Source organism: Ailuropoda melanoleuca, chromosome 10 (assembly GCF_002007445.2).
Source record: "Ailuropoda melanoleuca isolate Jingjing chromosome 10, ASM200744v2, whole genome shotgun sequence".
Taxonomy (NCBI): domain Eukaryota; kingdom Metazoa; phylum Chordata; class Mammalia; order Carnivora; family Ursidae; genus Ailuropoda; species Ailuropoda melanoleuca.
In genome coordinates, this window is record NC_048227.1 from 51,525,838 (window position 1) to 51,552,652 (window position 26,815).

The 26,815-nt window shown below is 32.6% G+C and overlaps 1 protein-coding gene across 3 annotated transcripts in view; it reads right to left on the bottom strand.

The window, feature by feature from the left end:
• The window catches only part of ASCC3 (activating signal cointegrator 1 complex subunit 3), a 320,199-nt gene that overhangs the window by 106,943 nt on the left and 186,441 nt on the right, over nt 1-26,815 (bottom strand). For all 3 annotated transcript variants that reach the window (XM_011228387.3, XM_002921969.4, XM_034670897.1), the window contains exons 17-30: nt 25,595-25,714; nt 22,208-22,372; nt 20,441-20,527; nt 19,416-19,592; nt 15,774-15,999; nt 14,362-14,516; nt 11,709-11,807; nt 10,583-10,751; nt 7,424-7,644; nt 6,112-6,197; nt 4,536-4,702; nt 4,309-4,454; nt 4,063-4,183; nt 1,691-1,833 (exon numbers count right to left, since the gene is read on the bottom strand). In XM_011228387.3, the coding sequence (XP_011226689.1) occupies nt 1,691-1,833; nt 4,063-4,183; nt 4,309-4,454; nt 4,536-4,702; nt 6,112-6,197; nt 7,424-7,644; nt 10,583-10,751; nt 11,709-11,807; nt 14,362-14,516; nt 15,774-15,999; nt 19,416-19,592; nt 20,441-20,527; nt 22,208-22,372; nt 25,595-25,714 (2,082 nt within the window). The remainder of the gene's footprint in view (nt 1-1,690; nt 1,834-4,062; nt 4,184-4,308; nt 4,455-4,535; nt 4,703-6,111; nt 6,198-7,423; nt 7,645-10,582; nt 10,752-11,708; nt 11,808-14,361; nt 14,517-15,773; nt 16,000-19,415; nt 19,593-20,440; nt 20,528-22,207; nt 22,373-25,594; nt 25,715-26,815) is intronic.

The window sequence follows — 26,815 nt, forward strand, 5'->3', positions numbered from 1 at the left end:
ATATTTTGAAAACGAGAAAAGCACAAGAAAGGAAAATCACTATCTATAAATCTATGGAGGGAAAGAAGAATATCTACTTTTAGAAGTAGTAGAAAGAATCACAAAGAATGATATTAACTGACTGTATCACATAAAATGCAAAAATTTCTTTTTTTTTTTTTTTTTAGAGAGAGACAGTGTGAGCAGGGAAAGGGGGGAGAGAGGGAGAGAGAGAATCTAAAACAGGCTCCACACCCAGCCTAGTGAGGATCATGCAGGGCTTGATCTCACAGCCCTGAGATCATGACCTCAACCAAAATCAAGAGTCAGACACTCAACCAACTGAGACACCTAGGTGCCCCAAAATGCAAAAACTTTTTAAAAAAGATTTATTTTAGAGAGAGAGAGTAAGTGTTGGGGGGGAGAGCAGAGAGAGAGGGAGAGAAACACTTATGTATACTCCAGGCTGAGCGCAGAGCCTGGCGTGGTACTCGATCTCAGAACCCTGAAATCACAACCTGAGCTGAATGAAACCAAGAGTCGAATGCTTAACTGACTGTGCCACCCAGGCGCCCCCAAATGCAAAAACTTCTATTTGTAAAGAGCTACTATGACAAAAAGTCATCTAAGGAATTAGCAAAATTAACTAATAAAAGCAGATAGAGATTAATATGTGTGTATATGTAAACAGTAATAAATATATATGGAAAAAAGTGATATCATATGAAGTTTCAGGTGTGTGTCTATGTGTGTTTTAATTTGCTAAGGTTCTCACACAAATCTATAAGAAAAATGCTGTACTACAAAAGATAAGAGTACAAAAGGAATGAACAGACAAAAAAAGAAAAAAAAGATGACCAATAGTAAACAGATACATGAAAAAAAGTTCAATTGCACAGAACTCAAGATGTACATTAAAATAACAAGGAATATTTTACCTATAATATATCAATAAATGACAACAAATGAGGCTATAGTAAAACTGTGACTCTCATACACTGCTGACAATACACGTATCAATGGGAGAACATCAATTGGTACAACACTTTTGGAAAATAATTAGCAGTGTATATGAAGAGCTATACCAATATCCATATTATTTGACCCAGGAATTTTAAATTTATACTGAGGAAATAAGTCTAAATAAGGAAAAACCTATAATAATACAGATGCATGGTTATTTAACACGATAGCCACATAATAGACTATAATTGAATAGACATAAAAAATTATAGTTGCTTCCAATTTTAATGATGGTTACTACTTGGTTAAAGGCTAACAATAGGTTTTTAATTTTTATATTTAATGTTTTCTAAATTTTTGAAAATGGTCATGTTATATTTTATAGAAAATTAATTTTGCAAAATTGATTCTAAGTTCCATGAGGGCAGTGAACACTCCAAAAGAAAAACAAATATGAATAGTATAACATACATAGGTAATGATGTTAAAGGGAAGAGATATGGAAATAAATATGGATATAAAAATAAATATTTATAAGGAACATATTAGAAGAAAATACAACAAAATATTAATAGTGTTAAGGCGGCAGTATTATGCATTTCCTACTTTTCCCCTAAATTTCTGTAATGTAATACTAAATTTTTAATATAGATTAAAACTAAACATCATTAAATATGTAATTTCCATTATATCATAATACAAACTAATTTGACGTGTATAAGAAATAGATATAAAACAGACTGCTTACCTCTCTTTCATCCATATTCAACCACTGCTTTGGATCTTCTTCAGTAGCCAGAAAGGCTATCAATTCCAAAGCAGTAAGACGAGTTTGACGTCTTGATGAGACAAATATCAAAACAGGTTTGGCTGGAGAATGGCTTCTAATTGCTATTGAAAAGTTGTGGAAAATAAAAGGGTAAGCTATTTATACCAGAATCTGCATGTCATTAGGATATCAAATGGATGCATCAAACTTAATGTAATTGATTTAAGTGAATTCTTAATTTGGTCATGAAATTCAGCATTGTTTGCAATACTACTTGGACCTGATAGCTAAATATTAGAGATATGGTAGGAAAGGAAGTGTAGCTGAACCCACCTAGGGGGAGTATACTGCCTGGACAGGGGAAAGTTAACTGTGTCAGGTCTCTGTTCTATTCTGAGCTGCTGAGGAAGGTGACAGTTAAGAAAAGCTGCGACACTCTAGTGACAGCTGTATATGAATACTCAGTCTAAGGCTGAATTTTCCAGAGTTGTGTTTCTGCTCGCCTAAGCAACGATATTACAGAGTTAATTGGTCCTGGGGTCTGGGGGAGAGAGTCAAGTCCTACAGAGTGATGAAAACTCTGTAAGAAAAGCCACAAAAAAATTCCTTTTATTGCTGTCATTACCAGTCGATGGAATAGTTGAGAGTTTGTATCAAAAAACTAGTTAGATATCAAACGAAGGTTTTCTGTTTTCCAAAAACATATGTATAAAGTTTCAAGTGGAAAGGTAAGAGAATGTGGAAGAGAGCTGAAGAGAAGACCATGCCTGAATCTATTCGTGATTGATGGCACATGGAAGGCAGACGCACAGAAGAGGAAATGAATGGTTTGAAATCTGAGTAATAAGACTGAAAGAAAAAATTACCTAGAGAGCCACATAAATCATGTGACCTAACTGGAAACAAGATTTCTTTACTACACTTTGGCTCCAAAATGCTGATAAGCTGGCACAAGTAAAATTTATACTTATGTGTACCTAGGTCTCTTAAAACAGAGATATTTAAAAGTTTCATATAAAAAGTTCAACCTTCTTGTAATTTCTTGTTTGAAATGTGAGCTGCAGAATTTCTTTTTATGGGTTAAGAAACAAGGTTTATAACAAAATGTTGACATGACCTTGACTATATTTATGCCCTAAGAGTGGGAAATGAAGCTATCATAAAATCATATTTCTAAACTCAAAGAAATACAGTGATATACTACAAGTATAATAAATAGTTTATAAGGACAGCTACTGTACTGATATCATTTCTAGAAAAGTGTAAGTGTTTCAGTTATTTGCTATTGATTTCTATAACACAAAATGCTTCACTTCAATCATTGGTATGCAATCGGCCACTCCTTAAATGAATATAAGCAATCACAACGATACCTACTATGAAAAATAAACTCATTTATGTTATTTCTCACTCGCAGTTTATCCGAATTTTACAGAATATAAATGGCAATGCTTTGATAAATCATATTAGACATATAATGTTTAAAATACACATATTAGTACAATATTGGTATCATTTGTACACATAATCATGAATGAATCTGTGTCTTTTTTAAACCTCAACATTTAATGGATTTTTGCTGCTGCAAGAACAGGTGTGGCTGAACAGCTCACGGCAGATTTATTGTTCATTAGTGATTTTATACAATGCTTCTGTGGAGGTGTAAATAATCTGAACTGCCAAGATTGGTCTCTAGTTCACAATCAATACTTTGCTTCTGTCATAAGGCTAATTACAGCAGCTAAAAAGTCACCTCACAACTGTCACCTCACAATCAACAGCAGTTCACATTAGTGAATTTATTTTGGAGGTTATTTTTAATTGATATAATAAATATTCTTTATGCAGCCGAAACAAAACATGTTTCAATAAAATAGGAGTGTTATTCTTAAATCTTCCTTGCTTGCCTAATTTGTTAGAAAGGGAAAACCAAAAAATAAAACAAAACACAAAAACAGAAGCACTGTAAAAAAAAAAAAGTAATGAAATTTGTAAGTTTTATGGTTTCTGGTAAAGATTATGTGATATTTTTTACACTTATAGCTCCTATTTATCATTTGTTCAAGCTACTACTGTAAGAAAATAACTTAATAGATTAAGAATGATTTAATTTCTTTTAAAAAATACATACATTTTTTTCTACTTCCAAGACAGTATCATCTATGAAATCTCTCCAATTTTCAATAGTTAATTCAACATACATTTTCTATGCCTTAAGAGCTGAGGCATAACCTACATTTGTAGAAGTTGGAGCAGTATCACGCATTCAAAGAAACCCAAATTATCTGGAATGCATTTAAAGGCTACCATACAAAATGGCTGCTACTTCATTCCGAGGATCTGAAGCTTACCTTGAAACGTAGGCTTATTCATACTAGCCATACGAGGACAGTAATGTTGACCTGGGAAGCCTTGAATGTGAACTTCCAGTGGAACTGGACGTACTGATGGTCGGAAGTTGAACAAGCCCATCTAGAGTAAAAACGAGAAAGAAATCGTTTTCAGTTTTCATATTTAAGTTAATAATGTTAAGTGCCTCCTTAATTCAGCCACCTAAGCCAGAGTATCAGATGCCTATTTGTCAATCTTCCACATACCTGATGGATATTGAGCCAGTCAGCAAGGTCTCTGGCATTAGCTAACGCGGTAGAGAGTCCAACTATTCTAACAGGCTTTTCTGTGTGTGAAGAGATGAAATTTGTTCGAGATACAATGACTTCTAGAACAGGGCCTCTTTCCTCCCCTAGGAAATAGGAATAATGCATGTTAATCATTTAACAGGTCCTGATGCTGGCTGCTGCACGTCAGATAGCGTGGTACCCACCAAGCAGATGGATCTCATCGATGATGAGAATAGTGACTTGCTTCACATAGTTCCTATTCTGCCAGCTTCTGCTGACTCCATCCCACTTCTCTGGTGTAGTGACGATAAGATCAGCCTTAGCAATGGATTTCATATCGGGAGTCACATCCCCAGTGAGTTCAATAACTCTGGAAAGGAAGAGAAACGATCCCTTTCTCAGATAACACATGACCTTGGAAAGGCAAAAATACCTTTCAAAATAAAGTTTTATAATGCTTAACACTACTTTTTGTTCCTTTGATTTCCGAAAGTTTCTGTGAGTCCAGTACAGAATATGTTTCTTAATTCTAAGAGAATGTATAAATCCAAATCACTGATAATCTAACTTTTACGTGGATATGCGAAGGTGTCAAACTTTGCTGTGATTATATTTGCAAAGTCTCTGCCCTATGGGTTTTTATAGAATTGAACTCATACTTCCCTCTCCATATGTTTGAATAAACACCTTTCTAAGGAGGGAATTATTAAGACAAAAAGAGGCCTTCATTAAGAATATAATTATGTGTAAACTTCATTTCTTTTTTCTATAGATATTACAGGCAAATTAAAACATAATAGGACATAAACAACATATGCTGAGGCAAATATGTGCTACCTCATTCTCAGAAGACCCCAGTTTTATAGAGAGGAAGAGGGAAATCTGGAGGCCAACCTAAATTTCAGGTAACCACTAAATAATTTTACACCTGTCTTAATCCTCAAAAAACAAAAAGGGGCAAGATTAGTTCTCCCAAGTATAGTGTTCCCAAAGCTTTTGCTTATTTTTATTCATTTTATTTTTACATTTTATTTATTATTTTGAATATGTAATATATTCACATGGTTCAATGACTGTGCGGTGAACAGTCTCTAACATGTCTATCCTCCAATCACCCGGTTCTTGTTCTAAAGCGACCACAAATTTATATTCTTTACCGTTCAAAAAAAAAAAAATAAGAGGATGCTTTACTTAAAAACATTTTCTATAGTATCTCTGGAAATCATTCCTTCAGTATATAAAAAGTTTGTTCTTTATAGAATGATAGAATATTTTGCACTGTGTAAATGTAACATAATTTATTTAGTCATGTTCTATTGGGCACTCAGGTTACCTGTAATCTTGCTACTAAAAACAATACCACAATGAATAACCTTGTGCAATATTAAAATACTTTTTAAAAGTTAGGTTCTTTAATGGATTTCTATTTTTCTGTAAATTCTTTACATGTAAAATGCCCTCTATGTGGTTTCTGGGAGTTCATCTGAATGATATGAAAGAAAAATAAAGAGATAAAACTTACTTTTCTTCTGCTTTAGAATTTAAAAATGTTTAGAAAATTATCTTACCAATAAAAGTATTCATATTAAATAATTTAAGGACTTTCATTTTTCAACATTAAAACAATGGGAATATTGCTAACATTTTAACACTACAATACCTTTAAATAAAAGACTATGAAAATCATTGTAAAAGCATTCAACAGGTTTATGCAAATCTTTCATCTGTTGGTCCTTTTAGATTATTCAAAGCATATCTTCTGAATAAGCAAGAACTTACTTTTTGCCAAGTTTTTCTTCTATTCTAACCTTCCAATCATCCATTCTTTCACGTACAAGGGCTTTTAAGGGTGCAATATAAACTGCCTGAAAGGGGAGGGAGGGTAAAAAGATCTCATGAAAATAGTTACATTTTCAAATAAAGGTAAACTCTGTCTACATATGACAGTGTGGTTTAAAAACATATCATTTATTACTGAAAAACTTAAATTTTAAATTAACTTGCTCAAACTACCTTTAACCAAAGTAGGACAGAAATATAATACATCATAAAAATGATGACATAGAAAATGTTAAATATGAAAAAAAAACCACTGAAGGTATTTTCCTTAGGTATTTTATATTCTGATGAAAATAAAAGTTTTTCCTAGTATTATGATCAAGAATTATCTGAATTTTAACTCTTCCATGAAAAAGTTACTACTTTTGAAATTCTAAAGAGAGAGAAATATGGTTTTTAAATTTTAATGCAGATTTTATGGAAGATGGCAGTCACACATTTTAGGTATTCTACCTTTTAATAACAACAACAATTGGTCTTTAATAATCCAAACTTAGAGATTGTTCAGTGAAAAACAAAATTCTTTCCTTTGTAAAATTTTTCAAATTTAAAGTAGAGCTCTACTGTTGTATTAACATGTCTTATAATGGATCGATAACCACAAAACAGACTGAGAAGTAGAAAAACTTCAAGTTAAGCAGGGAAGAAAAGTCACTAATTGAAAATCAGTGAAAAAAGAAGTTAAAACATTTATAAAATAATACATGATGAGGAAAATACCATATAATTCCAATCACAATGTGTGAATTAGCTTTCTTGAAAAATAATACTTCTAAACTATGAGTATGTACTTCACATTTCAAGAAAGCATAAAATCAATACTTATTTCACTCACCATGTTATTTTCCATCAATAATATGGCCATTTGCAGAAATGTGGAATAAGAACTGTATTTCATGTGTATAATCAAAGTGTATTTGTTAAAGTATTAGCATTTTTTTATAGCAAAAGGATTTGATTACAAGTCATTATTTATCTTATAAATATGGCTATGAATTAGGTATCTTACAATGAGGAAAGGACATGTGGGAACCGACATGTACATTAGAAACCCAACTAGAGGACTCCAAAGTTTAAGATAAATTTTTTTCTGGCCAGTTATTTTAATACCGATCTGGTCCCCCCAGAACATTCACTAAGAGAGTAACAAATCTACTCATTGAACCCTGCTGTGTGTTTAGAACTGGCTAGTTTGCAGATTATGAAATGCGTCTTCTCATTTAATGGAAGCATGTAATTCCTTCAAACAGACCTTTGAAGTAGGGTACTTGTTGAAGACTCTGAAAATGGCTAATTCGGCAGCAACAGTCTTTCCTGATCCAGTAGGTGCTCCAAGTAGGACATTACAGTCTGTGTGATACAGTGTATGAAATATCTGTGTCTGTACAGGGTTAAAGTGGCTAAAGTTGTACAGTGCTTCATACGCTTCACATCCCAAAGCTGTGATTGGTAAAGGCTGAAGATCCAGTAATTCTGAAAAGTTGAAACAAGTACTGCCATAACTGGAAAAAATGCACAATACTAAACACTGTCTCTCAGGAATAAATTATAACAATCCTTAATTCATTGGAGGGGGACAAAAGGCTTAACAAATTTTTATATACTAGTTACATATCTTTTTATCTCCTTGTTACCATATTTATAATATTGACATATTGGAGGCTTTTCTGGGAGAGTTCCCCATATACCAACTCTAATATGACTATATGGCTCTTTTCCAATCAGGAAAGTAATCTGAATGACAGGTATATGAAAATATACGTGGTGCAGAAGAAAATTAAATCTACCCCAATCTGTAGAAAAAGGAAAACCATCTGCAAACTGCAGTACTAGAACGGTTACCAATAATAAATTTCCTTTGATCTGTTAGAAAACTGACCAAACCAGAATGGTTGAGTGAGCTATTGGTTTAGACAACGTAAACTAAAATAAACTTAAAATAATTACAGGAAGAAACTTAGGTGGGAGTTTTAAATCAGAGAATGAATGGGTAAAAAAGAACTGCATTGAGAAAACAATGAAAGAAACAAATTTAGTTGTATCTCATTATATAAACTAGAGGTCTAGGAGATTAGACAGTTAAAATGATTTAGAGAAATGAAGTTATATACTCTTGAAATTAACAGACACTGTATTGTCCCATAATCCAGAAAAGTATCAGTTAGAAAACTGGAAGGCAACTTTACTCTCAGGATTCTTTCATGGAGGATGATTCTACCCATTTGAAGTTTGAATAAGGAGGAAAAAAAAATCTGTAAGGGGACATGGTGGTCTATATCTGTGTGAGATCTTCATCATACAATTTCAAAACAGAAAGTGTAGAGAATTCTCAAAAATTGTACTTAAAGATAAAAAGCTATTTTTAAAATATTATCTTAGCCCCACACCTCTGTTCTATTACATAGGTAATTGAGAGCTGATTGCATAAGTTTTCTATAGCAGATTATAGTCTACTAAATTTTCTGTAGTACTGAAAATCAAGAAGGGAGGAAGTCTTAACTTGCAATGCTAATCAAAGCATAGACATATTCTTAACGGGAACTAAAAAATAAACATTTTGGTTTATGCTGACAATGCTAAATTATGATGATTCACTTCTGTGAAATGTGAGGAATTTTCTTGTTTGATTTAGGCTCAAAAGGGTGCCTACACACCCCACATAATCACACACCCATACTCACACCCACATTCAGCCAAACAGAACTGGGAATCATCATGCATTTCCAATATCAACTGAGATGTCACGGTGGTGTATTTACTGCTTTTTAAAGTGTAGTCAGAAGTCAACTAATTATATAAATAAGGTGATATGTGCTTAACAGAGAAGTGATTAAATGAGCATTAAAATATAATGTTAATGCATGTTAAAATCAAGTACTGCACTCAACGAGATCTAGTACTGATGATGGTAGCATATATTTTAAAATTAAAGCACCAAACATTTTTATGTATTTTGAGATTCTAGATATCATATATAGGCATATTTGATGGAAGAAAAACAGAAAGGTCCTCTTCAATGAGTTTATAAGTAGACACTGCAATCTCATTATTTCTCTATGTTGACAAAATTTTAGTTCTGTCAAGATATCAAAGTGGTTTTAAGCTAGAGTCTAAAGTATTTCTCTTTAAGATAAGCTAAGATAATAAACAAGGTATGCATCTGACAAAAAATGGCAAAGATTAAAGTCACATTAATGTCTACTTTCATTTCCCAAAGGACTGTTAAAAAAATGTATTCATTAAAAGTAGTAAGGAATAACATTTTTATTTTGAAGATAGTTTGTCTTCAGAGGAATTATATGAAAAAAAATGACCTTTATTTTTCTCTAAGTTAAGGGCCTCTTGAAATCATTAATCATCAATTATGAATTCTCAAGAAGAACTACACTTAAAAACTAAATTAATAGCTTAATCTAAAGATATTTTAAAAATAGAATATAGGGCACTTAAAAGTACCAATATAAACATTTATTCATAAAATTCTGCTTCTTTAAGAAGTCAAAATATAAAGGCACTTCCTCATGTTACAAAAATCTAAAATGGATTTGTTAGTTACAACAATGAAAAACTGTTACATGATATTACAGATTACTGTACTCCCTTTTATCATATTACCATGGGGGAAGAGAACCAATATAAAGGGTACATCTTGTTTGTAGGATGAATGACTTGAGGTATAGTGAATCTTTTCTGTAATGATATCACAACCTGACTCCTTAATATTAGCTTTTTTTTCCTTTTGGTGTAGAAGCACACTACATGGAAGAAAAAGAACCTACAATTCACTTTAATTCAATTTAATTAATTTAACACACCAGAAATAAGTTTAATAGCAATAAATGCAAACAAAAAGGATACCTCAAAAGCTTCCCAAAAAGCACAGATTAAATGACAATTACTACTTGCAATGGAAAAGGAAGGAGATATGGAGACATTGTAATGATTGTATTTAAAATAGAGATGAAGGCGGGCACCTGGGTGGCTCAGTCGGTTATGATCCCAGGGTCCTGGGATGGAGCCCCATATCCAGCTCCCTGCTCCACAGGGAGTCTACTTCTCCCTCTGCCCCTCCTCCCACTCGTTCTCTCAATCTCTCTCTCAAATAAATAAATAAAATCTTTTTAAAAAATAGAAATGAAGACATAATAATACAGAAGTAGTGAGTCTCCAGATTGTTAGAGCTATGAGAATTGAACTAGGCTTAATGTTTTGGAACTCAAACAAAATTAAGGCCCACCATTAAGCTCTACCAAATGTATACATAGATTTGATTTTGGAAAGTCTTTTTTCAAACTATATTGACAAATAAGTTGGATTCCGATTCCGATTTAGACAACTTTAAAGTACAGACACTTGCCACTTTAATTAAAACAAAAATATCAATGATTCAAGTTACTATTCAATATGTTACCTGTGTGGGGAGGATGTCTCTCTGGCAGAATCAGATGTTGAAAGTTGATAATACATACAGCCTCAGCTCCTAACCATCTATCAGACACTGCTCGGATGTAGTATTGGGAAGGCAAGGGCTCAAAAATAGGGATTGTAAATACCAGAAGTTGAGCTTCTTTACTAATGACCTACATGAAATACAGTCTCAAGTGAATATGAATATTCTGATATCATAAAGGCATTCTTAGTCTATTGTTAAGAAAATGTTATATATAGCAACATAGGTACTAAACATAAGAAAATATCTTGGGTTCCTAAATAGCTGAGATATTCAGGCACTTCAGAAATTGATACATGGTTCCCTTCTGAGGACACCTGATATTATAGAAAGTAAAATTTACACTTAATCAATATTATATGTATATCATCATGTACTAACAGATTACCAGTTTGGCTCATTATCAGAATTTCCCAAATTTCATTCATTAAATTACTTAACTTTATGATTTTTACTGAACTATTTACTTAATATTTTTCTTTAAATTTTACCACTACCTTAAGTGGAGTAACAGAACTTAGCATAAATAGAAGGTAATCATGAAAACAAACACTGCTATGAAATTCTACTGCTGTCCACCCAGGGTTCCCAGCCTAAAGCTTGTTTTCTTTTTGAGAAAAAGGGAAATCTTGGATGAAGCATCACAATTAAAGATATGCTAGCATCAAATTGAGTCTTTCGGGATTTACAGAAAATTTAAAAAAATACCCTTTTCACAATGTGAGTCAATACTCTTTAGTATTTTGTTTTTGTAACATCTAAAGTTGTTAATTTTTATTTATTTAATTTTATTTACTCATTACATTATTTATCCCATCCATTTGACATATTTCATTCCTCTGGAAGTCATGCCTTAAGCCATGATAAAGATTACAATTCAATTTCTCAAACTAAAATCACATTGAATATATGAATACAATAACATGCAATTCCTGTTATCTTTGAAACCAAACAGAAACATAAATAGAAAAAAAAAAGGCTTTAAGGGCACTATGAAATTATAGAGAAATAGGTAAAAACAAATTATTCAGTTTATATTTTCTTCTTTCTACAATAGCAACATAATAATAGACACACTCATGCTTACCTGTTTTTTCAGAACTAGAAAATACTCTGAATGATAAATATGATCATTTGTAGGATCTTCTACCCAAATCCACCAAGGTTCTCCTACTGTCCCATGGACCTAGAAGAAAAATAATATTCTATACTAAGTATATTTTAACTCAAGTAAGGGATATTGTTGTTTGCAAATCTAGCACCTATTCTCTTTTTAAAATAGCTTTATTGATATATACTTTACATAAAAAAGTTTACTTACTTAAAGTATAGAGTGTAATGGTTTTTACAAAGCTTTTACAATCATCTCCATAATCTAGTTTTAGAATTACCCCCAAAAAGAAACCCTGCACCCATCTGCAGTCACTACTTATCTTCCCCCATTTTCCCAACCTCCAAGCTTGACAACCACAATCTACTTTATCCCTGTAAAGATTTGCCTATATTGGACATTTCATATAAACAGAATCATATAATATGTGGTCTTCTGTGACTGGCTTCTTTCATTTACCATGTTTTCAAGGTTCATTCATGTTGTATCATGTAACAGACTTCATTCTTTTTCACTGACGAATAATATTCCGTTGGATAGACAGATATGCCATATTTTGTGTACTCATTCTTCTTCCTCTTTTTTTTCTAACAAAGCCCAGTCTTGTTCAGTGTTCATCTCTCTCTTATGTAACTCAGGAGAAGGTAACCTCGACTCTCAGGATGATTTTTGTTAGTCCAAGCCAATCAGCTTACAGTATCCCCCTTATAACAAACAGCTTGTGGTAAGGGAAAGGCACATGCCCAATACTGGCTCATTAAACTGAGAAAAAGGTCTTATGGTTCATGCTCTGGGTTGATGAAGTAGGGGTGTGTTCACCTTTCCCTGTTAAATGTGAACAAGGAAGTATAGAAAACATTTGGAAAGTAGCCAAAAGTGTCAGGACAGCAAAAAGATGGGCCCTAACGGATAGCATTACATAAACTCAATCACCTTTAGGGCCTATTCTACCGGTGGACCTTTTATTATGGAAGATAATACATTTTTTTGCATAAGTCACTTTGAGATAAGTCAGGTTTTCTATTCTTGCAGCCAAAAGCATTCTAACTGATAGAGCTTACTATACAAACTATTAAGTATCTATCTTACTAATGAATTAAATCAAACTATGGAGGATGTTTTTATGGATACTGACAGAAGAAACCAGTATGAGAAAAAGGAAATAAAACTTTTATGTATTTCAAAATCCCTCTTTTAAATATTAAATGAAATATGAGTATATGGCTAACTAATTTGTATTTCATGTAAAATTTTATGTTTATAGAAATATTAAATATAATTTTACATCATTTAGCTCTCACAGAAATTGTGAGAAAGATAATTATTATTTTTATGCATGTTTACAGATAAGAAAACTGAAGGAATTACTGGTTAGGACAGTTTAAGACCAGTGCTGGATTTGGATTACGACTATGGTTGGATAATTTTTAAGCATGTTGATATGAATAAAATTAATTTGCATTAAAGATATACTAATAAAGTCAGGTAATGTAGAAGATACTTACTTATACTTAATCAGAACCTTATAATAACCATGTAAAGTAGGCACTGCTACTACAATTATGGATTTCCTTGTTTTCCTCCAATGGCTTTTTGAAAGAAAGGATTGACACTTATTTGTTTTTGTACCTATGATCACTACTCTACTGTAGTCTTTGTACAGTAACTGCTGCAAAGATAGACCTTAAAAAATGTTGATAGAATAAGAGGATCCAGAATAGATCTTCATATGTGTGTATATATACATTAAATATATATATATATAAGATATATATGTATATTTAAGATTTCATATATATGACATATATAAAAATAAAGCTAACATATAAAATATGGCCAACCATTTGTACATATTTTCATTAGTGATTAGATTCTGAAATAGTTATGTATGAGAATACCAGGGTGGGTAGGGTGTCGCAAACAGATGTGACTAATTATAAACATAGTGACCATAACACTTCAGATTTAGAATAGAAGGGGTAAAAAGAGAAACAGGAATGTGATGGGTGCCAACGAAGAACGTTTTCAAGAAGGACAATGTATAGTGCTGAATGTTCTGAGAAGTAAAGAAAATAACTGAGAAAAAGTAATTTATTATGGCAACCAGTTAGGTTTTCGTGATTACTGAGAAAGTAGTCTCAGCAGGAAAGAAACTGGTGACCAGGAGGAAAATATAGAATACTCTTTCTACACATCGAATGGTAAAGAGGAGACTGACAGTCTGAGAAATATTAGGATTTTAAAAGGGCTCTTTAAGCACAAAGAATCTTGACTTTTTAGTAGGCTAAATAAGTAGAGCTGGCAAAAATGAAGATAACAGAAATTAAAGAAGACAGAATTATGCGAAGTCTTTATGTAAGCGAATCCACTAAACTATTGTTCAATGTTGAACTTTCAGGGTACCTAAGATGTTCTGAAGAGGTCTCACTGGTTGCTATTATTAATATATTATATCATTTTTTTTCTTGAGGATGATAGCAAATATTACTACAATGCTTCAAATGAATCTTCAATACATATTCTTCTTAGAGTTTTCTATATGCCTTTTGGACAGATGTAAGGAGATATACTTGAACCTGCAGTACAGATAGTTTTGCTTACCATTGATACAGATAATTTCTACTTTTACCTGATCATTCCAAGTAAAATCAGGACAGACACTAAGTGTCACTCGGAGGACGGTTCGTGTGATGGGCTGAATGGATGCTTCCATTGTAACAGAAGGAATCTGATGAACACATTGTTTGACCTTGAGTCCAATATTCACATGATGCAGCATGTGACCTGTAAGAAAAACACACAGAAGAAATGTGTTCAGACAGAAAAAAAGCAATATAATCTGACTTGTAAATGGGATTTCAGAGAAGGTGGTTTTATTGCCTGTTTTATGATTTGCTATGTAGAATAGTTGACATTCTTGACCTGGCATGTTTGAATATTTAGTAATAGTTAACTTGAATTAGCAATTCATAGCTCTGAAAACCAGTATCAAGGTTTCTTCAGCTATTAATAGGGTTCTTAAAATTACTGAGACTTGACAGTGTTCAAACTACTATAAACAGTTCCACTTTTCTCCTAGTTAGCTCATGACACATTAAAAAATTTAGTATTTTGTGAAAATAGCCATTAATTCACACAAAGTCTATTTCTCAACTCTATAACCATGATGGGAAGTGCTTTAGTAATCAAACACAAATCACCCATCCAAACTCATTTCCAGAAAAAAATAAAGCTAAAATATAAAATATGGTTAATGTAGCACAAACTTAACCACTTATACCTATTATCATAAATGATTAGATTCTGAAGTAGTTATGTATGGGAATGCCAGGGTGGGGAGGGGGTCACAAACAGATGTGACTGACTATAAACATTTTCCTACTTGAGTCCAAGCAATTAAGTGGAAATAGATATATTTAACAGTATCAATATTTCTTATATATCTTGGTTCCTCGTAATATAATTTTTTAAAGTACGTTTATGAACAAATCAAAATGTTCTATGTTCACCAGAATTTGAAACTAACGTGGTTTTCCTTATTTTGATAAAATATTTACATATGTTATCCCAAAGTAAGTAATCTTAACTTCTCTAGTTAATATCCTCAATTTCTGTTTTTATTGATACCTTCTACCATTCTGTCTTAAAGTGTTACTACACAAGTGAAATACCTATCTCAGCCTCTCCCACCACTGGACCTTTTGCCAGAGTAGTCCTCCCCCTTATTTCTCTTCAGCCTGACTCCCTTCATGTGTAATGTCTATCCTATTCAGAATCTGGAATATTAACTAATCAATACATTATAAGTTTGTCCAATAAAATGTTAAGGTACATGGAAATGTATGTAGGAATATTTTTTCGACGTCATGTGATAAAAGCAGAACAACAAATGCTATTTACATACTAATACCAACTGGATTTAAAACAGTAAAAAAATTTATCTTGAGTAATGTGAAAACGCACAACAGTTTTCTTTTATATCTAATAAAATATTTTATTTGTACGGAGCAATACATTAAAACATTTTTGCTTCCTTCTTACCTATTTCATCTTTCCTCATGTCTTTCAGCTTATCCACAGTAAGATTTTTTTCTTCTAATCTTGTTAGAATGTGTGGTGGTAAGACTGAAAACTGTCTCAAAGGGCTAGCCCAACCCCAAAGCCTCTTGTCAATGACTTTACTAAGATTCAGGAGCCTGTAGGTCATGGCAGGCCAACGTTTCCTCAGAGCAATTTCAAAAAGAGCACGGACAATTCTAGCTGCATTCTGAAGAATAAAAAGGGGAATGGTGGTCAGGTACACTGCGCTTTAAAATTTCTCAAATTTGTCATTCATACTCCGTTTTAAAAGAAGCATGCCAAGTTGCAGCCTTTAATTGTGGGCAACATCTATTGTCATAGAACCTTAATTACCTTTATTATTTCTACATAAGAATAATCACATCTTTCATATGAAGGTGATGTTATCTTGTTAAATCTCAGATGGTAGTCTCATATCCAAGTTCTTAGGAAACTCCACCCTATGTCCCTTAACCAGGAATGAAGGAGGAAGAGATAAAAGGTGTGCATAAGACTTAAAAGGCTGTTGAGGCCATCTAGAATACAGCCGAGGATACCCTTGGGTATATAGGGGAATGATTAAGTCTATTTAGAGAAATGAAGAGGACTTTGGGATCCATCCAGACAGAAAAATAAGTGCAAGAAGGGTGATAAAGGAAATCCTGATGAGTTCAGCTACCTGTATTAATGGCTCCCTACAAATCAAGCAACACCTTAACTGCTTTATGCATCTCATTTAATCTGTATATTATCTCCTTTAATCTTTATGACAACGACATTCAATTCATCTTGATATTATGATTTTATACACGAAGAAAATAGAGCTTAGTGAGGTTAATAATTTGACCAAGGTCACACAGATGGTGTCAGAGTATCTATTCAAAGCCAGGTCTAAACAAGTCCAATTTAACTCCAAGGTTCTAAATTCGGTGATAGGAAAACTTCATTAATAGACATACAGAAAGTTACAAGGATTGAAGCCCTTTTAACATCTTTACAGTTGGTTTCCATTCGTTTTGCCTCCTTTGCTCTATCACTAACTTTGCGGGTTATCTTACTGAAGATTGTTTTTAAAGTCATGAACTTGGGAGATACCTCACAGTCTCAAACGACATCTATATCTGAAAATGAAGAATGTTAAAATATGCTCAAAATCGTAAAAAAGAGATGAAAAAGAGTGAAGATTTTAAATAGCAAATAGGTGATCAGGCTTGAAATACATGGTGAAAAATGATCATAAGAGTTAAGGGCTTTGGTTTTCCATTTTATATAAAATATGTATTTGTCTCTTGACAAATCTGACTACTTTTTTACAGTATTAGAAATTTAAGAAGAAAAATGGTATTTAGAAGTATGAGGACAGTTCTGATACCCATTAAAAATTACAGGATGACTTTTATTAGGCCCAGAGAATGATAAATACAGTGCACATTTTGATTACTGTATCTACCAAATAGGTCTTCTTCCAGCATCATTCCTAGCTGTTCTTGTAAGAAGATGTCAGGCTAATTTTCCCAACTGTGTTTGAAAGTATGTTATTTTTCAATGTCAGAACCTATAGTTGTTCCCTAGAAGCTAAAAGAAATAGAAGGAGAAATCCATGTGAGATATAGGCAGGCATTTTAATTTGGAATGATATAAATTGGGAATAATGATCAAAGTCTCTAACATATGCAGTTTAGAGAAGCTAAATAGAGGCTTCTTTATAAAATCATAGAATTTTGGGCTAAGGATTTATCTCAGGGGCTGAGAAAATCAAGTTTTAGAAATGTAGAAGGGATTATTATTTTACAGAACTGAGAGGGTGGTTGTGGAACTGTTGGTGGCTTATGTTTAAAATATAAACTTAACAATAATTTATCTAATGCATTCAAGGATGATAGACTGACAATAGCTATTTAAGAAAAACCAGGATGCTCTGAGATATAACCTTAATTTTCTGAGACTGACTTTCGGGGCACCAATCATGAAGAAACCCAAAGTTTTTATGGTAAAGCAATTCATGTGTCAGTCTTTGATAATTATCTTCATAATCTTGAATCAAACAGAAATGTGGCCAGATTATTCAACCAGAACCCAGAAAAGCTTTAACTTTTAGTTTAGCCATTAACTATTTCAATATAAAATCATTAGAAAATGTAAAATGACAACATCATTTTTCAGACAGATAAAATAAGTTAGAAACAATGGTTCCTATACAAGTCACAGGGTTTAGAGATTATAAATCATATATAAATTTAGAGATTAAAAATTATATATAAGTTTTCTATTTATATTATCAGGAAACACATGTGTCCCAAGATACTAAAAAAAAAAATTTTTTTTCACCACATCCATATTTGGTTTATATAGTATATGAAATCATTACCTGGTTCCTTGGTTACTTTGATTAAATTATTGAATTCATTCAAATTGTTTACCAATATATCTTGGTTCATGTTTGCAAATATTTCACGTTTACAGTTATTTCAAAGTACTCCTGAGTATTCATGGCTGTTAATAATAATTTATTTAACACAAACATACTTTTTTTATATAAAGTCTTTGAACAAAATTACCAACATAAGATACATAGCAGAATAGTTTCTACATTTAAATCAGATTGAACTTTTATTTCTCTTTAACTTAGAGGAGGCACTACTCAATAAATATGATGAAAAAGGGATTCTTTTTTATTTTTCATTTTTATTTTAATTACAGTATAGTTAGCATATAGTGTTATATTAGTTTCAGATGTACATTATAGTTATTCAACACTTCCATCACACTCATCACAAGTGCACTCCTTAATCCCCTTCACCTATTTCACCCTTCCCCCCCCACCTCCCCTGTGGTAACCATCAGTTTGTTCTCCATAGTTAAGAGTCGGTTTCATGGTTTGCCTTTCTCTCTTGAAAAAAGTATTATTGATAAGTATAAAGTATTTAAAAAAAAATGTCTAGAAGGGAAGCCTCATTTGAAAGGCAAATACTGCAAAAAATAACCTGCTTTACTTCACAACAAGGGTTTGAATATAAAAACATAAATGCTACAACATTTTATACTACAGTATTTTTAAAAAAACTTTTACATTTAATGAGCTGTAATTTAGGGAATAATTTTCCTTTAGTTCTCGATTTTTAAGTATCATCAGTATGGAAGAAAGATTACTTTTTTATCAGAGACTTATCAGACTGAAAATATGGTATGAGGTATTGCTATAAAGCCTTATTTAATGGTAAAATAATTTTGGTTATATTTCTAACATTTGGGTGAAGTTACAAAGGTTCCATAATCTTTTACTCTGCTTAAAATATTCTTCTATTATTGCCCTTTGTAAGTAAAAGAAATGAACTTTGTCATGTAAAGCAGAAAAAACCAAATGTTGATATTTTTAAACTCTAAAATGAAAATAACAGCAACATCAAAAAGAACCAAACCAACCATCAAATCCCACCCCCATTTCTGATTTAATGGCACAGAGGGCATAAAAGATGTGCAAATTAAACAGAACCCGTTCTGCAATAAAACGGTAATTGGTAGCATGTCATAATGCAATGCATTCATAGTATAGCAATGAATTAGTATCTTGACTCTCTAAAAGTAAACAAGGAAGAGAAAACAGGAAGGGAGTAATATTCTTACTTGTGCAACATATGCAGAATCTGATATAAGGGAGAAACTGTCCATCTCTCCTCGGCTGATGTAAGTTTGAAGTAGGATGTTTATTTTCCCATAACTGTTCTCTACACCTCCAGGAGCTGCGAGTTCACAGAAATTGTTTAATAAGGCATCTAGCTCCTCTATTTCCTCTTCTCTGACCTGGAAGAATCAATGTTTTTAAAAGATTATTTGGGTTGATTTATTGAAATTTTTCATATTGAAACTAAGCCACATTACATTTTTTTAAGGCTTCCATTTTTCAACATTTTTCTTTTGTACACTAATATAATGGTAATTTTTCACAGGTAGCTAATAAAATACAATAAGAAACTATCTTGAGGCTGATACAATTACATTTTATTATTCATCACCAATATTAAAGTTGCCATTGACATATAAAAATTTGATATGCCACAAAAATTAAATCTTCTGACCTCACCATCCTTCAGTTGATGAGATTTCATATTTTATTTGACCAGAGTAAAACCTCTGCCCAAATGGATTAGGGCAAACTTGAATTATCTTCAAATGCATTCATTACAGTCATATATTTTTATATGGTATAAGACATTCATAGCTTAAAGCTGTGAAGTACTATGATTCACAGTATTAAAGTTTTCACTGTTAATAAGATTAAATTATAATACAGGTACAGAAATACTCATATCTAAGTTTGAATCATGCATGTCCTTTATATTTCCTTCAGTGAACCTTATATTGCAAATAAACCAAAATCTACATACTATATTCTCTGCTAGTTTCATTATTGCAAACCTACTTAAATTATATTTGATTTGCAGTAGAGAGCAAAGAATAATGTCAGGAATGACATAATATCATAATCTAGGATAGTGGACACTGTTGATAAATGGAAGAACATTGCTGGTACTCTGCAAAGTGCCACACAGCTTATACTGTAACAGGAGTAACAATTAATTATAAGCTTTTATAAATGAATGAATGTATATAAGCCAAATGCATTTGATTCAGGCTTCAAATAATCTTACCTTGATTTGATCAAATTCTTCAGCTTTGGAGACTATAGCAAAAATATCACTTTCAGTTTTGTGAGCATCAAAGAATTCATTGAAGGTCTACCAAAGAAAGTGTTATATTCGATTAAAATAGAAGATCCAGTAAAATATTTTCAATTAAAAAGTGACTACAAAATCACACTTTTTTAAAGAATATCTGAGCCCTAGACAATGCAGAGTAATCACAACTGTGGTATATTATTCTTGATCACTGCTTTAAACATCATCAAATTTAGCAAAGACTAAAAAATTTCCTAAAACATAATTAGGTGGAGAAGACCTTTAGAAGCAAAAAGATCAATAAAATCAGCTATTAAAACCTATATTAGATATCTAAAAAAAATGTTCAGCATAACAGACCAGTCTTGGCTCATTTTCAGCATGGGCATATGGATATCTGTACCATTCGCCAACTTTAAGCTGAACATATATCATAAAATTCAGAGAGGAATAACTAAAATTATGAAACCTGAAAATTCTGGTGAAGACCTCATAATATTACTAGTGAGGGAATATGCAAATTCAGGAAACTGGGAAGGAAAAAAATCAGTGAAAGACCATATAGAATAAAGACAAAGCTGAAGAAAGGCTACAGTTCTTGAAAAGAGCTGCAAACAGGCGTAGGTTGGCAGGAACATACTACCCAGCGGGAAAATGAGAAAGGTTACTTAGTGGACAAAAGAGTGCAAGTGAGCATGTGAGCAGGTGACAGAAGCAGTAGAGAGCTAGGGGCAATGTTTCGGGTTGAAGAAGATCAGATCACAGTTGTGAGATGGGACATGTTAAAAGAAGAAGCCTGAAGTGCTATACAAATGCAAGATTTATTTCGGGAAAGATGAGGAAAAGCTAGTATGCACACAAAGGTGTTTTCTGAAACCTGTTAAATGCATAAACATATGTTAAATAAGTACAGAATGTATATTTCATATTGGCCTAGGTTTTCATATTTCTGAAGAAATTTCACATGTGATTTCTATTACTTTTCCATTTTAAAAACATATTTAGGTATCCCAAAAAACGAATTTAAGAAAAAAAAATTCAAACTCTTTCTCTGTAAAAAGGAGAGTAAAAATGTGCTTTAACCCATCTTGGCTTCGAATTTAAGACTCTCCTTACAGGTAATCACTGTTATGTTTTCCCATGTATTAACATATGCAGGTACATATACATGCATGTAAACACACATAAACACATGCATATACTCCTTAAAATGTAAATATCATAGCATCCTATCTTACCCAAGATTACGTTAAAAGGCAACAAACAAGGCTACACTGTAGTCTAAACTATCCTTGAAACCTCTTAAATTGCCCATATAGTACAGCTTGGTTGACCTGATAATTGCAGTAATTTTTCTAACTCTTGTTTAGCCAGTTTTTCTCAATAAGCTGCTATTAATTTTTCAACTTTTATTCACTGATATCATTAAGCCATCACCTCCTGCTTAAACTCATTCAGGCATTCATTCCATAGGTCTCACCCACATGCTCAATGTTTTAGGCTTTGGTGTGCCTACTGCCTAGGATATATTCACTGAAAGGATGGCAAAAGGGTCCTTATTATTTAGTCTTAGTTTTTTCTTGTGTTTATTCAGCATGTTATTGAATTCACGTAAGTTAAATGCACTTTGTTCGATTAGTTGCTTTTATTATTTTGCATTAATACTATATTTTGAAGTCTAGAAAGTATTTATATCTAAGAACAAACATATTATTATATTTGTTACACTCAGTATAATACCTCAATGGTGTTGTATTTAATATAGTAGTGGCTGGCAGTTCTACCCAAATCAGTTGAGGAAAAATATCCAGTTCGCTCTTCAAAACGAATCATCCGAGCTTTGTCTAGTTTTCGACCAACTTCAATGACCAACTGTTCTCGATGCTTTGCTAATGTTGGGTCAATCTGTAGGAAAAAAAAAAAAAATGTATATATATATATATATACATATATATAAACACCTGAATATTTCTTTAGAGAGTCATCATTTACAAACATATACTTATTTACGGAAATTGAAATTTTTTGTTGATACTTTAGTTAGAATAAAATTTTTTATTACAATTTTTAAAAGAAGTACATTTTTATAAATTTAGGACATAACTAGAAAATATTTTTTTTTTTTTAAGATTTTATTTGTTTATTTGACAGAGATAGAGACAGCCAGCGAGAGAGGGAACACAAGCAGGGGGAGTGGGAGAGGAAGAAGCAGGCTCATAGCAGAGGAGCCTGATGTGGGGCTCGATCCCATAATGCCGGGATCACGCCCTGAGCCGAAGGCAGACGCTTAACCGCTGTGCCACCCAGGCGCCCCTATAACTAGAAAATATTTTGATCAATTAAATAAAGTAAGCCTTAAGAATTCATTAAGATTTTTATGATGTTATCTTTAGGTAGTAATATTTTAGAACCTAAAATTCTTAATGGTCTTATAATTTTTAAGAATATAAAGATCAGAAATTAGATATTAGTAAAACAATCTGTCTTCTCCCTCCCACACTAAAATAAATAGGGATTTAAAAATATCAAGCTATATTCCTACGTCATCAGTTATTTGGAGAACTCACAGTGAGAATGACTTCCTCTGTTAAAGATATAAACAAATAAATGCATAATTATCCTTTCAAGACTATGACTTTGGTGTTCTAGCAGTTTTCATAACTGCTGATAACACCCATTTTGCCCATAATAATAATAGAAGCCAAGAGTAAGATGAAGTTGACACAAAATTTTTGAATAGTTTTGAAAATTTATTAAATAGCCTCTTTCTAAACAGAAAAGACATTTAACACAAGATATTAACAAAAATTCTAAAATATTGTGATGTGTGTGTATGTGTGTAAATATGTGTATGTATGTATACATATATACAGGCACACACACCAAGTCCTGAAGGTCACGCTCTAGTCAGGAGTAATAAATATGACCTTTAAATGTTTTTTTTTTACTATTTTATTTATTCATTTGTCAGAAAGCAAGAGAGAGTACAACCATGGGGAGAGGCAGGCAGAGGGAGAAGCAGGCTGCCCGCTGAGCAAGGAGCCTGATGCAGGACTCGATCCCACGACCCTGGGATCATGACCTGAGCTGAAGGCAGACGCTTAACCACCTGAGCTTAACCACTAGGTGCCCCTACATATGACCTTTAAGGGGAAGGGAGGGGAGTATAAAAATTCTTTAGAAATCAATTAATGAATTAATTCTACTATTCCTTCTAACTTAAATTTTGATGGTAGCTTATTCATACATCAAATATAGCTAAAGTAAATTTAAAAATTAGAAAAACGAGGCAGAGGAAAGTCAAATGTAGGAAAGATGAATCGAAAGCCATTAACAAATACAAAAGTCTTAAATATTTGCTATAGATGATATACTGTATGTATCAAGTTCATATTACAAAACCATTTTGCTCATACATGTCCTAAACCATTAAAAATATGTTGGACAACATTGTTTGTGTTAGTTCACAAGAGTTCTGTGGCTACAAATTCTTTTTTTTTTTTTTTAAAGATTTATTTATTTATTTGACAGAGATAGAGACAGCCAGTGAGAGAGGGAACACAAGCAGGGGGAACAGGAGAGGAAGAAGCAGGCTCATAGCGGAGGAGCCTGATGTGGGACTCGATCCCATAACGCCGGGATCACACCCTGAGCCAAAGGCAGACGCTCAACCGCTGTGCCACCCAGGCGCCCCTGTGGCTACAAATTCTTACTGAGTAATAAAATATAAACATGTAAGTAAAAAGAAAATTAAAAAGATAGGAGTCTCTGAACCCTGAAGAGAGTAAAACTGTATCTCAGAAGGAAAAAAATAACTTTCTTTATACTAGAAAATTATACAAAGATGACTTCTGATATTAACCTAGTACTTAAAAAAGCAACTGATGTGTTTATGTTGCCCCAAGATTTGCAATGGCTTAGCCTATAAAAATATGTGCTGTGCTTTGCCTTCCTCTATCCCTTCAGAATACTTTCAGAGTGCCATTGACTATTTTCACAAGCCCGTATTTGTAACAAGATCTTTTTTTTTTTTTTCCTCCTAAGTCTCTAAGTTTCAATTTTCCCATGGTCAGATCTACAGCACAGGAAAAAGAAAAATGACAAAAAAGATTGACAACTTCTTTGACAGCACAAAGCTAAGTTGACAGTAAATGGAGGAAAGCTGTAATTCTCTGAGTTCAATTCAACTTTGCTACTTTTGACTTAACACTAGTGAATATCCATATGATGATGGTGAAATAATGTTCTCATTTGACAACTGATTTTATCCGTCATTAGGGAGCATTTACATTACATCAAGCAGGGTTCTAAAGAAAAGCCAGGATCTCACCAAATCTGTAAACCATGCATGCGGATCACACAACTGTAAAGCTCACAGGAAGATGTGCTACTATATACATTTGATTTTGTCACTGTGCTCAGTGGAACTGATCCACGCCTCCAAACTGCTAATTACTCATTAACACTACCTTTTAATTTAGGAATAAGGGCTTAGAAGGGACTTGATAAGAGGAACATACTTAATAAAACATAAGCCTATTATTAAAAGTGATCTGTAATTTTCCTCATGTCTGTCTAGTTTGCCCTAAAACCTTGATTTATTATAATTTTTTAAAAATCACAGCCAAGGGCGCCTGGGTGGCTCAGTCAGTTAAGCATCTGCCTTTAGCTCGGGTCATGATCCCAGGGTTCTGGGACTGAACCCCACACTGGGCTCCCTGCTCAGTGGGGAGCTTGCTTGCTTCTCCCTTGCCCTCTGCCACTCCCCCTGCTTATGCTCTTTCTTGCTCTCTCTCTTACTCTCTCTCAAACAAAATCTTTAAAAAAATAAAAATCCCAGCAAAATATTAACAACAAATGGAAATGTACCCGAATAATAAACTGATAACAATATAAAGATTAACTTTTTAGTATCCATGGGAAAAGAGATATAGAGTGAAATAATTATAGGAGGGAAATTTAATTTTCCTTCGTATTTTCTAAAAAGACTAAAGCTTGTTATTTTTCTTCCAGGTACCTAACTCTATTCATGTGAGGCAGGAGTAGCAAATATTTAGCCTCATATCATAAAAAGATTACAAAACCAAAAAAGGTGGCTTGATTTTTTTTTATAAATGTGTTTTCTACCTGATAAGCCTTGTGACTGATGCCATATACTAATGGATTTGCTCTCATCCGTACATAAAGATAAGTGTAACTTATCCACTTCACCGCTTCTTCCACATTAGTAACTGTTCCCAGAGCAATCTGCAAATCAAAAATATAACAGAAATTAAACTAATGCATTAAAGTTGGATATAAACATTATATCAAAGGCCATTTTGTCAAAAGTTAAGTTAAAATACATCATTATACCGTACTTAAAAGAAGGTAAGTACAATTACGGGACATGACTCTTCTCCAATTAATTAAAAATCAGTCCTGCCTCATTTAATCAAGAACGGTACCTTGGAAATGCTATCTTCCAAAAGTGAATTTACTCAATATTATGGCACCTGATTATTTTTCCCTAAATAGAGTTTAATTCTATATAGCACTGAACAGTCAATAATTTAAAAACACAATAATACCATATAAGATCTGTGTAATAAAGAGAAAGGAATGATTAGAAAGTGATATTAAAACAAAATTACAATGAAAAGTTTTCTTAAAAATACATTTCCTCAGCCCCTAGATCTATAGGTAATCATTTACTTAGCGTTCCTTAATTTAAAAATTCATGCAAGTTGTGAAACTTCATAGTTCTATAATTTTTCCTGAACATCTGGCTGAAAAAAATTAAATTTCTTAATAGTTTAATCACAGGAGAGATGCTTTCTACCTAAATCATTACATACTAGGAGAAAGGAAGAATAAACTTTCTTTTTAGCACTGAATATTAAAGAAAATAAAATTTTTATGTTTATTCCTATAATTTTTAATTCTGTATAGCTAATTTTGTGAAATAAATGTGGACGCTTAGCTATCTTTAGTTAGCTGAAGATGAGATCAAGCAATATATAAAATATCATTATGCTGTTATATCATACTATTAGTTATTAAAAAAGAGAAATAACCAAAGTAAAAAATGATAAGGCAGATTCTAACTATTCACTTTAAATTTACATGAACTTAAAATAAGTCAGAGAAAGACAAATACTACAGAGTCTCACTTATACATGGATTCTGAAAACATCGAATTCATAGAAACAGAGAGTAGAATGGTGGTTGCCTGGAGCTGAGCGGTGGAGGAACTGGGGAGATGTTGGCCAAAGGCATAAACTTTCACTTACAAGATGAATAAGCTGCAGGTACCTAACATACAGCATGGCAAATTATAGTTAATAATACTGTATTCTATATTTGAAA